This window comes from Eschrichtius robustus, chromosome 20, assembly GCF_028021215.1.
Source record: "Eschrichtius robustus isolate mEscRob2 chromosome 20, mEscRob2.pri, whole genome shotgun sequence".
NCBI lineage: Eukaryota > Metazoa > Chordata > Mammalia > Artiodactyla > Eschrichtiidae > Eschrichtius > Eschrichtius robustus.
Genome location: NC_090843.1, coordinates 25,784,295 through 25,798,952, shown reverse-complemented (window position 1 = coordinate 25,798,952; position 14,658 = coordinate 25,784,295). Strand labels below are relative to the sequence as shown.

Here is a 14,658-nt window from a genome sequence, read left to right as displayed (position 1 = left end):
TGCTATATTTATGCAGCATTTTTAGGTGTTGTAGCAGGAGGATTTTCAGAATACTTAGTCTGGCCATATTGCCAGAAATGGAGTATAACAGTCATATTTCTGCTGTCCCATGGCCATGACTGATTGGTCTAAAATTGGCCACACCAACTCTCCTGTGTTTCAACATCTCATTCACTCTGCCTGGAATATCTTCATCCATTCTCACTCTCTCCCTTGATATATCTAGCTAACATATGTTTATCCTCAAAGCTCAGCCCAGAATTTTTTTTTTCCAAAAAGTTCTTCCTTGGTTCTCTCCACCTCCCTTCTCTGTACTTTGCAGGAAGTTTTCTTGTTGTGCTCATTAAGATACTAGTTCTTAGTATCTATTTGCCTATTTATTTTCTTGTTAACTGAGTTTCCTTAGTGTGGAAACTGGTTCTATTCATCTGTGTACCCCCAGCACCAAGTGCACTGCTTGGAGCTGTTAAGTGATCAAAAATGTTTGTTGAACTGAATTCCTAAAGGAAGAGTGAAACTGAATCCCTAAAGGAAGAGTGAAAAGGAAGAGGAAAAGCGAGAAGATCTGAGATAAGACTCTGGGTGGAAGAGGTAGATTTGAGGAGTCAGAAATGCCTTTGGAAAGAGGGACCTGCTGGTATTACTATCCACAAGTTTGTCCTTTGCCATCTTCATGAAAAGCTTTTTTGCCATATAAATGAACTTATTTACAAAGCATAAAGAGACCCACAGATAGAAAACAAACTTATGGTTACCAAAGGGGAAAGTAGGGAGGAGGGATAAATTAGGAGTTTGGGATTAACATATACACACCAAAATAGATAACCAACAAGGACCTACTGTATAGCACAGGGAACTATACCCAATATTTTGTAGTAATCTATAGGAGAAAAGAATCTGAAAAAGAACAAATATACACACACATATATATATATATATATATATATATAGAACCAAATCACTGTGCTGTACACCTGAAACTAACACAACATTGTAAGTCAACTATACCTCAATAAGAAAATATATCTCTAATAAATCATTTTGTAACCATAAAAAAAAAAGCTTTTTTGCCTACTCAGGAATCCTCTCAGAGTTCCCAAAGAAGTTCTTGGGCCTCCTCCAAGCCAGCTAGTACAACCCCCAAGATGTCAGGTCTGGGTTTGAGGTTTCCTAACCTCCTTCCACTTCCCACAGCCTCTCCTGGTTTACCAGTACTTTTTACTTCAGTAATTAAAGGAGCACCTCTACATGTACTATCTCGTTTACTCATAACAATTCTGTTGAAAAAGGGGTATCTCCTTTTTATAGATGATGACAGAGCATTAGAGAGGTTAAGAGCCTTGCCCCAAATCACACAGCAGTAAGTGGCATTGCCAGGATTTGAATCCTGCTTATTTAACTCCAAAATTCATGTCCTAAACATGGCACTGAAATACCTGATTTCCAGCAGGTCACAGGATAAACTTGACAATGTTGAAGTTAAGCTATGAGTAGAGCTATGTGACAAATCTGGATGTGAAAAAAAAATTAAAACATGTAGACAAAGTTAGGGATTTCCACACGAAAATATAACTTGTCCTAGAGTAGTAACAGACAGGGACTATTCACCAAACACCAACCTATGCCTGGCATTTATTTTATCTCATATTTCTATAAGGTAGGTAGTATTAACCCTGTTTTACAGGTTCCCCAGTTTTAGGGAGACTCAAGAGCTAATGGTTAAGCACTTTGGACCCAGACCGACCTGGGTCCACATACTGACTTTACCTCTTACCAAATATGCCAAACTGGAAAAAAGATGCTCTGTAACATGGGGGTAATCTGTAAAATGGGGATAATAATATCCACTGAAAAGGCTGTTGTCAAGCTTAAATCATATAACAGGTGAATGCACCTAATCCAATGCTTGCCGTATGGTGAGGCCTCAGTAAATGGTAGCTTATTACACTAAAGCCAAAAGAGACGTGGTAATCTGCTCGGAGACAGACATATCTAGTTATATGATAGAGCCATGACAGGAACTCAAGTCTGTGTGATTTCAAAACTCCACATTCTTTCCACTGTACCATTCTGGCAGGATATCTTAAATCTCAATCTTAAAATATTTTTTCTACGAGTCCAAAGTTCAGACTTTCCAGATTAGCATAATTGTTAATATATTGCTATTATAAATCTTATACAGGGACTTCCCTGGTGGCACAGTGGTTAAGAATCTGCCTGCCAGGGGACTTCCCTGCTGGCGCAGTGGTTAAGAATCCGCCTGCCAATGCAGGGGACACGGGTTCGAGCCCTGGTCCGGGAAGATCCCACGTGCCGCGGAGCAACTAAGCCCGTGCGCCACAACTACTGAGCCTGCGCTCTAGAGCCTGTGAGCCACAACTACTGAGCCTGCATGCCACAACTACTGAGTCCCGCACGCCTAGAGCCCGTGCTCCGCAACAAGCCAAGCCACCGCAATGAGAAGCCTGCGCACCGCAACAAAGAGTAGCCCCTGCTCACCACAACTAGAGAAAGCCCGCGTGCAGCAATAAAAACCCAATGCAACCAAAAATAAATAAATTAAATAAATTAATTAAAAAAAATTTTTTTTAATAAATAAAAGTACATCTGGCTGAAGTCAGATTAAAAAAAAAAAAAAAGAATCCACCTGCCAATGCAGGGGACACAGGTTTGGTCCCTGGTCTCGGAAGACTCCACATGCCACTGAGCAACTAAGCCCGTGTGCCACAACTACTGAGCCTGTGCTCTAGAGCCCACGAGCCACAACTACTGAGCCCGCGTGCTGCAACTACTGATGCCCGCACACCTAGAGCCCGTGCTCTGCAACAAGAGAAGCCACCACAATGAGAAGCCTGCGCACTGCAACAAAGAGTAGCCCCCGCTCGCTGCAACTAGAGAAAGCCCACCCGTGCAGCAACGAAGACCCAACACAACAACAACAAAAAAACAAAACTAATACATACTCCTAAAAATATAAATCAACCTTATTACACCATACTGAATTAACTATTGATTTATTTTCTTTTTAATCTTTTTTCCATTTTTTTCACAATGCTATACAGCTCTGCATTTAAATCTTCAAAATATGTCTTACATCATGAAAATTTTCTCAGTATAAAACATAAAACCAGAAGCATGGTTTTACTGGCCTTGCCTCAATTTCTGATGCTGCCTCCTGTTCCTGGCAGCTGCCCGTAGGGAGGGTTCACAGGTAGGGACCTAAGTAGGGCTAAGCACGAGCCACCTTAATGCAGCCTTGGATCTGAGAGCCCAGAGGATGGCTGGGGTGAGGGGGGTAGTAAGGGTGGGGTCAGGGATTGAGACTTCGTCTTGTTGAACCCACCGTGCTCACCTCGGAGAAGCACTGAGCAAGAACCCAGGCTACATCAAAACTGCACAAGATCTGGGCAGCACAGAACATCCCCAAGACAATCGCCACATCACAGAATCGTATCTATCTCACTGCTGACAACCTTGTGCTGAACCTACAGCATGAAGTGTAGGTCACTTCCCTACACCCAGGGAAGTGACAACCTCATCAAGGGTAAGAAATGAGCCTGGTGACCCAGAACTCGGCCCCCAGAGAAGAAGTGGATCTGTTTCTCCCCTGGTTTTTGAGGAGCCAGTTCAGGGTCCAGCACATGCCCACCCTGCCCCCAGCAACATGTGATGGTCCCCTCAGCATCTGTCCTCCCAGCACTTCTTGGAATAATGAGAACTGAGCCATTTTCAGGGGAATGACTTTCCTCCCTATGTTGGCCAGGGGTGTTGGGACTGTGTGATTTCTCAGTGATTTCCTAGTGTTGGTTGTTCCTCTCTTGAGGTTGGGAAGCCACAACCACCATCCCAGGAATTCTTAATAAATTTTTATTACTTAAGCTGAAAAAAAAAGAATGAAAGAAAGAAAGAAGGGGGGAAGGAAGGAAATTTACAATATCTGCTTATTTCATCAAGTGAAAATATCACAATTTATTTAACCGTTTACCATTTACTTGCTTCCAATTTCAACAAATTCTGCAATGTACATCCTTTGAAGAGAATCTTTGCATTTCTGATTTTTTTCTTCAAGACCGATTTCTATGAGTGATATTCCTGGGTCAAAGAGGATAGAGAGTTTAAAGGCTCTCAATTCCTCGGGAATTTCTGAGTCAAAGAGGATGGACCATTCAAAACCTTTCAACAAACATTACCAAATCACTTTCAAGAAAAGTTCTAATTCATACTTCTCACCAGCAGTACAGAAGTGCCTGGCTCACATTAGTAAAAAGAACTCTTCTTTTTGATTTAGTGAGAAAAGTTGCGTTTAAACTTCTATTTCTTTTTATAGTTTAGTTTAAGATTCTTCCCTTCAATTTATATTTCTTCTGCCTGTTTCCCATCCTTTGCTTGTTTCTCTATCAGGGTGTTAAATGTTTTGTCCTTGGAATGTTGTTTTTACAATACAAAAATACTTTAAAAAAACAAGCAAACAAACTACTGGTTGCTAGTTCATGACTGCTCAACACTGGCAGAGGCACACAAAGTTGCGCTCGCCCACTAGCGAACTTACATGGAGGCAGGTAGCCTTTACGCTTCTTCGCGGAAGCAAGCCTCCCACAAAACACTAGGGCGGGAGTTGCTGCAAAGGCATTGGCTCTCCCAGCCCGGGGAGAAACGTCTCGCGGGATCTCAGCCGCCCTTAGGGCCTCTGACCCGACTACAAATCCCAACATGCAACGCGCCTCAGGGCCCGAGCGCTCGAATGAAGGCTAAGGCCCAAAGTCATGTGTCTGTCTGCGTAAGGCGACCGGTCATCTCTCCCACGCTTTTTTCCGCTGCTTTCCACCTTGGCCGCCATTTTGTGCGGAATGTTATAGAACCTCTGAGTCCAGCCGACTCTGATCGAGCACTTCAGGGATCGGCCAATCGGAAGCCAGATCTCGGAGGAAAACCCCGCCTTTACCCGCAGGGAGGCGGGAACTGCCACGAAGCTCCTGTGGAGAGAGAGGAAGAAGCTGCGGAAGACCAATAAGAAAGGAGGACTCGAGGATGTTAACCAATGAGGGCGCGGGGGGATTGCGGCCAATGAGAGTGGGGGGACCCCCGGACACGTGGGCCGGGGAGCTGAGCGCTGAGTCCTAGAGCTAAAGCCCGGAGGTGAGTCAGTCACCTTGAGCCGGGTGAGCGCTGTGTTCCGAGCAGGGGCAGCAGGGCAGTGGGAGTGCAGGTGACCTGGGGCCGAAAGCCAGCAATCGGCAGGGATGTGGCTGGGTTGTGTGGTGGGGCATTTGTCCCTAGGGCCGGGAAAGGCAATGGCCGTCTGTAACCTTAACAACCTTCATGTTAGTTACCAACGGTAATGAGCAATTTACTGTCCCGGCTGAGGCGGGCCGTGGACTGCTGTGTGAAATGGGCAGGATCCTGAACGGCACCTGCCTAGTTTCTGCCTCCCCAGTCTTCCCGGCAGATCATCCTCTTTGGGTATCATTTCCCTGCTGGGGCTCGGGCCTCCTTCCTTTACTTCCGATCTCCGTGACTTTCCTTTGCAGACCTGTCGCGCTGAAAGTGGTGGAGAGGGAATTTGCGCTGTCCCTCTGACCTCTAATGGTCTCCTCAGCTGCGGCATGGTTCGAGGAAGAGCGTGGTCCAGGGAGGACGGGCGGGGTGAAGGGGACGACCGAAGGTCGCGACTGTAAACAAACAACCAGGCTGTCAGTGGATTTTTTTTTTTTTTTCCTCTGCAGACCGAAAAAATGCAGACCACCGGGGCACTACTCATTCCTCCTGCTCTGGTAAGCTGCGGCTCCCGGGTGCTCTGTAGCGCCAGGTGTGGGAATCATCAGTGTTTAATGAATGAACTGAGAGGAGCTTGGCATTCTGATGATGTTGCCCCTTTAGCGAAGCAGTAGGATGGATGCAGTTAACCCCTGATTATTTGGGCCTGTAAACCAAGCTATCTTGGCTTTGGAATGTGGTCAGAGTCTGGATCTGACCTTTACCCCCAGTCTGACTTGGCCATAGTTAGCCCATTGAAACAGTGATTTTCAACCTTGGCTGTACATTGGAATCATCTGGGGAGCTTTTAAAAATCCTGATGCCCAGGCTGCACCCTATGGGAGTGGAATCCATGCATCTGTATTTTTTTTTAGAACTCCCCAGGTGATTCTAATGTTCGACCAAGTTTCACAACTGCTACGTTATATTTCTTGAAATAGTTCAAGAAAGCCTTGTTACAGGAGTCTCTGCTTAGGTGACTGTTTCAGGAGCCTCAACAGGCTTACTGGCTCACTCCATTCAGGGTGTGTAACAGTGACTACAGTTTTAGCAAAATAAGATTTTCCCCTTCTGATTCCTTTGGTGGTCTGGGTACAAACCCTTCCTGTACTTGGTTTGATGTTAGTGTGGGGTTTTTTTTGTTTTTTGTTTTTCCATTCTGGGATATTGATTAAGGGCTGTGCTCATAGAAGTGAACTTTGTTACCCAGTTTTAAATGGAAGGGTTGCCACTGCTGACTACACCAGGGTCTCAGGACAGCTGTCTCTGGTGTGAGCATATCTGGTAGCAACAGTAATACATTAATTGACCTTGAAATACCTTGGACTTGTTTTATTTATAGTATTTGTAGTCATTTTTGACTGAAGCTCAGCAGTTAGGGGGATTTTTTGTTTTGTTTTGATTTCTTGCCTGATTTGGAGAAATGTGTCTTTCTGATTTTATAGATCCGCTCTTGTACCAGGGGTCTGAGTAGGCCTGTGTCTGCCTCCTTCCTGAGTAGGCCAGAGATCCCATCTGAACAGGTAAAGGAGATTGGGCCCTTTTAAGAATTTCCCCAGACTAAGTTCCTTTAAGTTTGTTCAGTTGCCTTTAGGCCAAAGTGGGAGGAGAGTCAGAGAATCTGTGGTGCTTTAATAGTTCTAAGTACCCCAAGGTGAGCATTGTAGGTGAGAAACTTGCAAAAGTGAAATTGGGTTTTCATGAAGCCCACGAAATTTCCCTAGTCCTGTCTGGAAACGGACCCTAAGACTAATTCCAAGCACGCTCTGCAGTCTGAGCGTTCTGTACTTGCTAAGAGCTTGCCAACAATTTCCGAGCTCAGGTGGGTGGGGTGAGGGGTGGAGTCAGCCACCTGTCCTTGAGCCTCACTATCTCCCTTCTTCCTCTCTTTCCTTCTCTACTTCACTCTCTCTCCCCCTCCTTCTAGCCTTCCTACAGCAGTGTCCCACTCCAGGTGGCCAGGCGGGAGTTCCAGACCAGTGTTGTCTCCCGGGACATTGACACAGCGGCCAAGTTTATTGGTGCTGGGGCTGCCACAGTTGGTGTGGCTGGTTCAGGGGCCGGCATTGGAACAGTGTTTGGCAGTTTGATCATTGGCTATGCCAGGTAAGTTGTGGGGTGGCCTAGAGCGTCTTCTACTGTAAATTCCATCTTATTTGGAGGAAGCCTCAGCAAGAGATCCTTCTAGCTTTGTGTTGATTTCATCTACCTCCTGTTTTCTCAGAATTTAAATATAAGTTTCCAATCTGGCTCACTTAAATTTACCATGTTGGTACTCTGCTTACCTGTCCAATCCCCAGGATATATGCAAGCTATGCCCTCTCCCAGTTTCAGCACTCACCATTCACCTAACCTACTTGAGTCCTCCACCACCACCCATGACCCATACCCTCACCCCTTCCTTTCCCTGTCTCTGTCCCCGGCAGGAACCCGTCTCTGAAGCAGCAGCTCTTCTCCTATGCCATTCTGGGCTTTGCCCTTTCTGAGGCTATGGGACTCTTCTGTTTGATGGTCGCCTTCCTCATCCTCTTTGCCATGTGAGGCTCCATGGAGGTCACCTGTCCACCCCTGCTGCTTCGACTCCAGGCCATGCCCGGTGCTAGAGTGTGCTAAGCTTTACCATTAAACACAATGTTTCTCTAAACTCATATGCCTGTGCCTCTTTCCTTTGCCCTTGGGGAGGGCCTTCATAGAAAGGTGGGACAAGGAAGTGGGATTGGGTCAGCCATTGGTGATTAGGAACTCCTCAGGGCTGAGAAGTAGCACTGCCGTGACTGTAATAACATCTCCCACAGGAGGGAATACGGATTTGTCTAATGATAATTGGTGCTTTTTTCCCTTCAAATTTACTGTAATAATATGTAACATTTTTGAGGGGCTTAATTTGCACCAAGCTCTTTACCAAGTGTTTTGCATTTGTTATCTCAGCAACGCTATGAATTGTAAGTGCAGTTATTATACCTGTTCTGCAAATGAGGGAACTGAGCCTTAGAGAAGCAAAATAACTTGTCCATCATCACACAGCTGGAAAGTGGCAGAATTGGAGATTTCCCCCCACTCGGGCCAGCCTAAACCTTTACCTGCTGTGCTGTGCCATCTCTTTTCATTTTGGCCACACAATTAAGGTGGCACAGATAGGGAAACTTCGTCACAAAGAAGTTGTGTAGCACATTAGAGTTGGAGGTGGGCCTCCACCTGCCTGCATTTAGCTCCACCTGTAAGTTTCATTTCCTTTCTTAGAGTGCCTAAATGTTCTTGAATAAAGCAGATGAGGGACATGGTCTGTGTTCTTGGAGAATTTACAATCTTAGCTTTGCTAGGGATGAATAGGGTGTTTGGGGGGGTGCGGGGTGGTGAACCAACTAATGAATTGCTTAGAGAGCTCCTCACAGTATCATCCTGTGGTCTCGGTCTATGCCCAGCAGGTGCCCCCCACTTGGCCTGAAGTGGGACTGATAACCCAGGTAAGAGAAAGCTAAGTGATATTTATCCACAGAATGAACTCAGGGGTGCTAGTAGGCATGGTGTATCTCAAACATGGGACCCATTTTTTGAAAACCCGATACTTCAACTTATTGCAAAACTCTGAACTAGTGAAACCAAAAAAAAATTCCTAATAATTGTTAACACCTTCCAGCTGAAGGGCAGCTAGTAGAGAAGGTTAAAACACCAAAAAATGTGAGTCAATAAGAATGGATTCAATTTAATGCAATTTAAAGACAGTTATTGAACTTCCCTGTTGGTGTAGTGGTTAAGAATCCGCCTGCCAATGCAGGGGACACCGGTGCAAGCCCTGGTCCGGGAAGATTCCACATGCCACGGAGCCGCTAAGCCCGTGCACCACAACTACTGAGCCTGCGCTCTACAGCCCGCGAGCAACAACTACTGAGCCCGCGTGCTGCAACTACTGAAGCCCGCATGCCTAGAGCCCATATTCCGCAACAAGAGAAGCCACCACAGTGGGGAGCCTGCGCACTACAACAGCGTAGCCCCCACTCGCCGCAACTAGAGAAAGCCCGCGCGCAGCAATGAAGACCCACCGCAGTCAAAAATAAATAAATAAATAAAGATAGTCATGCAGGTATTTAGGTGTTAAGCATCCTCCTAGGAGTCTTGGGGAATGCTGAAAAATCAAGAGTGGAAACAATACTGAACAATGTCATACATTATTAAATACGTGGGTACAGAAGCTATGTGCTATAGAAGAGGAAAAGCAAGGAGGCTAGTGTTGGTTGTAATAACATGAGCTAACATTTGAGCACTTGTATGTCAGGCATGGTGGTAAGCATTTTCAATGAATAACTTCAACCTCCCTATGAAGTAAGTCGTTCTATAGGTAAGGAAAATGAGGGAGATTCAGAGAGGTGAGGAATCCTGTGAAGGTCATACGGCTGGTTAGTAAAGCTGGGATTCAAACTCCAGAACCTGTGTTCTAATCACTGTGCTGACTCATCCAAGATTCAGTGACATGCTCAAGGTCATACAACAGGCCAACGATTTCAATCCGAGACCACCTAACATTAAACAATCATGGTCTTCTTCCACAGGATCGCTCATCCTTGGCACATTCCCGGCCAGATAAATCATTGTCTGATAATGTTTAGCAACATCCCTAGTCTCTACCCACTAGATGCCAGTGGCAACCTCCCCTCCCCCAGTTGTGACAACCAATTGCCAAATGTAAGATATTGACAAATGTCTCCTAGTTCTGGGGCAAAATCACTCCCAGTTGAGAACTATTGGTCTACTGTAATCTGCTACTTGTCCTCTTAGTCTGTTCACCTTAAGTAACTCTCAAGATTGTCCACAGCAACCCAGTGATAGAACCTGAAGCAGAGCCCAGGAATCTTAGGGCCAAAGAGAAGGAATCAGACTGAGGTTGAAGTGGCAGCTGAGGTATCACCAAGGGAGCAATGGATTAACCGGTAATGCTGTTATGCAAATGGAATGCAGTAACCTTTTGGGATGTCAGGCTGGCATCCTTGCCAGGTCACTACCCTTTGGTGGTAATCAAGGAACAGCCCCCAGGGAAGATGGTTACCTTTTCCCTCCTGTGAAACTCCAGGAACCTACTTTTTCCCAAGGGGCTGGTAAGAATTTCCCTTCATCATGGGTTCCAACCAGCTTCGGAATTGCTGGGCTTTCAAATCCAAATCAGCGGGGTTGGGAATGTGGTTGGTGGGCCCATGGAACTCTACAGAGTTCCCAATGCAGGGGGCCCAGGTTCCATCCCTGGTCAGGGAACTAGATCCTGCCTGCCGCAACTAAAAGATCCCAAGTGCCGCAACTGGGAGCAGCCAAATAAATAAATAAATAAATAAATAAATGTTAGGAAAAAAAAGAGAGAGAGAATGTGCTCCCACCCCCAACCAGGCAATTAGTCCATTACCATTGAGATTCTTTATCTAAACTCTTTGGCCCATGGATGGTACCATTTTGCTTACCGCAAAATATTTGTGAGTGCATACAGAGGTGCATTGTTCTTGGGAGAGGGGTAATGACCAAAAAAACACTGAGTAACCACTGCCTTCAGCATGGTGGCAAAGAGCATGGACTTGGGAGTTAGAGGGGAGTGCAAATCTCAGCCCTGCCATTTCCTAACTATGAAGTTAATTATCTCCCTTGAGCCTTGATTTCCCCATCTCTAAAATGGGGATGAGAACAATTCATAGTGATTGTGACAACAAAGTAAGATAATACAGGTAAATGTATGCAAATAATGATAATATATGTAATGTATACATGTACAGTATTTTTAAATATACATGTACAGTATTAATGATATATGTAATATAAAGATGTATTGAGATATGTAATGAGATAACACATAATACATGTATTATTAAAATTTTTAATATAGCTATTATTACTTATAATCAGAAGCCTCAAAACACCCAGTCCAAGTTCTGATTTTTCCTTTTAGCCCCCAATTTGTGACCTGGGTGGGAACTCTTCATCTATTCCTGGCACTGAGCCCAAGACAAAAGGCTAGGCCCTGGAGGGGAAGGACTGCTCCAGAGAGCAGTGGGACACAGGACCTTGGGGAAGGGGAGAAGGATCTTCATGATGTATCTATTTAGAGGGTTGAAGCACAGCAGTGACCTGAACTCCAGGATACTTGCTGGTCTGTGTCCTGGGGGAGAGTGCTTGCCAGGTTGCCATGAGCAAGGTGCTACCAAACTGTGCTGCACTAAGAGATGGCTCAATGCAGTCCAGTGTGCTGGGGAGGAGAGAGAGGCTTGGATCCAGTTTCCTGTCAGAAGACAGCTTGGTTGTGTCATCCATCCCCAGAGGCCAGGGGAGTGGCTCCAGGAGGCACACTCTTGCCCTCTGGCCAAGCTGCCAGGGAAAAGCAGCCAGGTGTTGCCTTGAAAAAGCCAGTGAGCACTGGACTAAGCAATGCCAATTCACAAAAGTTCTGCTAGCCTCTCCCTGGTCCTTCCTCTTCCCAGTTTAGAGGCTTTCTGGAGTTCCCTTGGGAGTTGGTGAGCTGGTCCTTCAAGCAGCTGCAGCCCTTTAGACCTTGAGTTGAAGATTCTTTGTACAAGCTTGGCCAGCCCTTTGGAAAGAAAATAGGCATTTCTGAGGAAGAGGAGGTGAAATCTTAAAGATCCGTGGCTAGGGGAAGGGCAACTGGCTACCATGTCTTCACTTCCATTGTGTTTACCATTTCTGCAATACTCACTGAATGTCAGGTCCTGGAGATACAAGATAGGTGCTCCATGCTTACTGCCCTAGAGGACGTCATATGTAGTAGCTAGACAGATGAGTAACCAAACCACTAAAATAAAAAGCAGTATGTGCTATAATAAAGGTATGAATTACTTCAGAGGATGGAGTAATTAAAAATGACTAATAATATTAATAATATGCCTGGGGGTGTTAAGGCTTGGCAGAGAAAGCCAGGCTTGAAGGTAAGAATAATAAGAGTTAATAATTATTGGGACTTCCCTGGTGGTGCAGTGGTTAAGAATCCGCCTGCCAACGCAGGGAACACAGATTCGATCCCTGGTCCGGGAAGATCCCACATGCCTCGGAGCAACTAAGCCCATGCGCCACAACTAATGAGCCCGTGTCCCACAACTACTGAGGCCTGCACGCCTAGAGCCCATGCTCCGCAACAAGAGGAGCCATCGCAATGAGAAGCCTGAGCACCACAACAAAGAGTAGCTCCCACTCAACACAACTAGAGAAAGACCGTGCACAGCAACAAAGACCCAATGCAACAAAAAATAAAATAAATAAGTTTTTTTTAAAGAGTTAATAATTATTGAACACAGGACTTCCAGGACTTCCCTGGTGGCACAGTGGTTAAGAATCCACCCGCCAATGCAGGGGACACAGCTTCGAGCCCTGGTCCGGGAAGATCCCACATGCCGTGGAGCAACTAAGCCCACGCGCCACAACTACTGAGCCCATACACCCAGAGCCCATGCTCCGCAACAAGAGAAGCCACCCAATGCAGCCAAAAATAAATAAATTAAATTTAAGATAATAATAATAATAATTATTATTATCGAACACTTACTTTGGCCAGGTATTGTGCACATTTATTTATTTATTTATTTATGACTGTGTTGAGTTCGTTTCTGTGCGAGGGCTTTCTCTAGTTGCGGCAAGTGGGGGCCACTCTTCATCGCGGTGCGCGGGCCTCTCACCATCGCGGCCTCTCTTGTTGCGGAGCACAGGCTCCAGACGCGCAGGCTCAGTAATTGTGGCTCACGGGCCCAGTTGCTCCGTGGCATGTGGGATCTTCCCAGACTAGGGCTCGAACCCGTGTCCCCTGCATTGGCAGGCAGATTCTCAACCACTGCGCCACCAGGGAAGCCCTATTGTGCACATTCATCATCACATTATCTCTTCTTTATAGCTACTATTATTTTATCAATATTACTGATGACGAATAGAAGCTTAGAGAGTTTAAATAACTAGGATTTTCCCTAATAAAGGGAAAGTGTATTCCAGGTAGAGAAAATATGAGCACAGGCCCAGAGGAGAGAAGGCACATGGACAAGTGAGGTGCCAATTATTTGGACAGTGCTTACCACTTTGCAAAACACTTCTAAAAATGCCACACTTAATCCTCAGAGAAACCCTGAGAGGTAGTAATTATCACCATTCTATGGATGCAGAAATAGGCTCAAAGAGGATATTTGCAGAGTGGTACATATCAAAGGTTGAACCTCTTTTTTCTGGATCTGAGGTAAGTGTTTTTCTGTTCATTGTCCCATCTCTAATGGACCTTGTACCTGAAAACAATGGTCCAATAATAAGTAAGGGACCCATTGAGGAGTCCTCTCACCCCATGGGCCCCCTATGGGCCTCTGCAGTCTGTAGCCATGGAGAAGTTATGGAGTAGTGGTTTTCTTTGTGTGAGGTTACCCAACGGGCTGACTTTTGACCATCTTACTAAGTAAATGATACCCAAGAAAAATTCTAGAATCCTTAAAAAATAGTTTGAATAGGCAATAGACGTACAGCACAACACTTAAAAGGTACAAGTGTGTTTGTGTGTGTGTATGTATGTATATATATATGCCCTTTGCCCCATCTTGTCTGCAATCCAGAGGCAACCGCTGTTACCAGTTTCTTGCATATCCTTTCAGAGATATTTAGGCATCTTTATTATAGAGTGGTAAAACGCTATACCAATAAAACATGAAATCGGTATAAAATATTGTATCAATTCATTTTGCTTCATGTTAAGTACCTAAGCTGTGACAGGCCCCATGCTGGATTCATAGATAATACACGATCTAGAGTCCGAAGAACAGGGAGCAGGGGGGAGTAGGGGGTGGAAGCAACAGGTACCAAAGGACCGTAATTAGTACAAGGTACAATGTGATAAGTGTGGGAGAGAGTTCCAAGCTGTGACAGTATCACATAGTGGTCAGAACGTTTCTTCTGGAGACAGATTTGGCTTGCTCTCACTGTGACCCATGTAAATGACTGAACCTCTGGAAACCTCTCTTTTTCCATCTATCAGAATGGACTAATAGTACTTACTTCATAGGTTTGTTGAAAGGAATAAATAAGACATACAAAGCACTTGGCATGGGACTTGCCTGGTGGCGTAGTGGTTAAGTGGTTAAGAATCCACCTGCCAGGGACTTCTCTGGTGGCACAGTGGTTGGAAATCTGCCTGCCAGGGCAGGGGATGCGGGTTCGAGCCCTGGTCCGGGAGGATTCCACATGCCGCGGACCAGCTAGGCCCTTGCACCACAACTACTGATGCCCACGCGCTCTAGGGCCCGTGTGCTGCAACTACTGAGCCTGTGTGCTGCAACTGCTGAAGCCCGCACGTCTAGAGCCCTTGCTCCGCAACAAGAGAAGTCACCGTAATGAGAAGCCCGCGCACTGCAATAAAGAGTGGCCCCTGCTGGCCGCAACTAGAGAAAGCCTGTG

At 45.6% G+C, this 14,658-nt stretch overlaps 1 protein-coding gene and 1 non-coding gene across 4 annotated transcripts; both read left to right on the top strand.

Moving 5' to 3' along the window:
* The first annotated feature begins 2,979 nt into the window (after positions 1-2,979).
* On the top strand, positions 2,980-3,268 carry LOC137755685 (small nucleolar RNA U89). The gene has a single exon (XR_011072075.1). It is a non-coding gene; the product is annotated as a small nucleolar RNA U89 (small nucleolar RNA).
* A 1,766-nt stretch (positions 3,269-5,034) lies between these two features.
* Positions 5,035-7,897, top strand: ATP5MC1 (ATP synthase membrane subunit c locus 1). Of its 3 annotated transcripts, none has more exons than XM_068530184.1 (5): positions 5,035-5,136; positions 5,724-5,771; positions 6,699-6,776; positions 7,181-7,359; positions 7,680-7,897. In XM_068530184.1, exons 2-5 carry the CDS (start codon positions 5,733-5,735, stop codon positions 7,792-7,794), a joined length of 411 nt encoding a protein of 136 aa, XP_068386285.1. In that variant the 5' UTR covers positions 5,035-5,136; positions 5,724-5,732; the 3' UTR covers positions 7,795-7,897. The 3 variants fall into 3 exon arrangements, with proteins under 3 accessions (XP_068386285.1, XP_068386286.1, XP_068386287.1); XM_068530185.1 differs by having other exon boundaries at positions 5,116-5,206; XM_068530186.1 differs by having other exon boundaries at positions 5,135-5,159.
* Positions 7,898-14,658: the final 6,761 nt, after the last annotated feature.

What these genes read in the sequence shown, in the direction of transcription:
- ATP5MC1 (XM_068530184.1), top strand. Translation starts at nt 5,733, where the DNA reads ATGCAGACCACCGGGGCACTACTCATTCCTCCTGCTCTG. An exon ending in TACTCATTCCTCCTGCTCTG is followed by an intron (nt 5,772 to 6,698) that starts GTAAGCTGCGGC and finishes CTGATTTTATAG; the next exon opens with ATCCGCTCTTGTACCAGGGG. An exon ending in TTGATCATTGGCTATGCCAG is followed by an intron (nt 7,360 to 7,679) that starts GTAAGTTGTGGG and finishes TGTCCCCGGCAG; the next exon opens with GAACCCGTCTCTGAAGCAGC.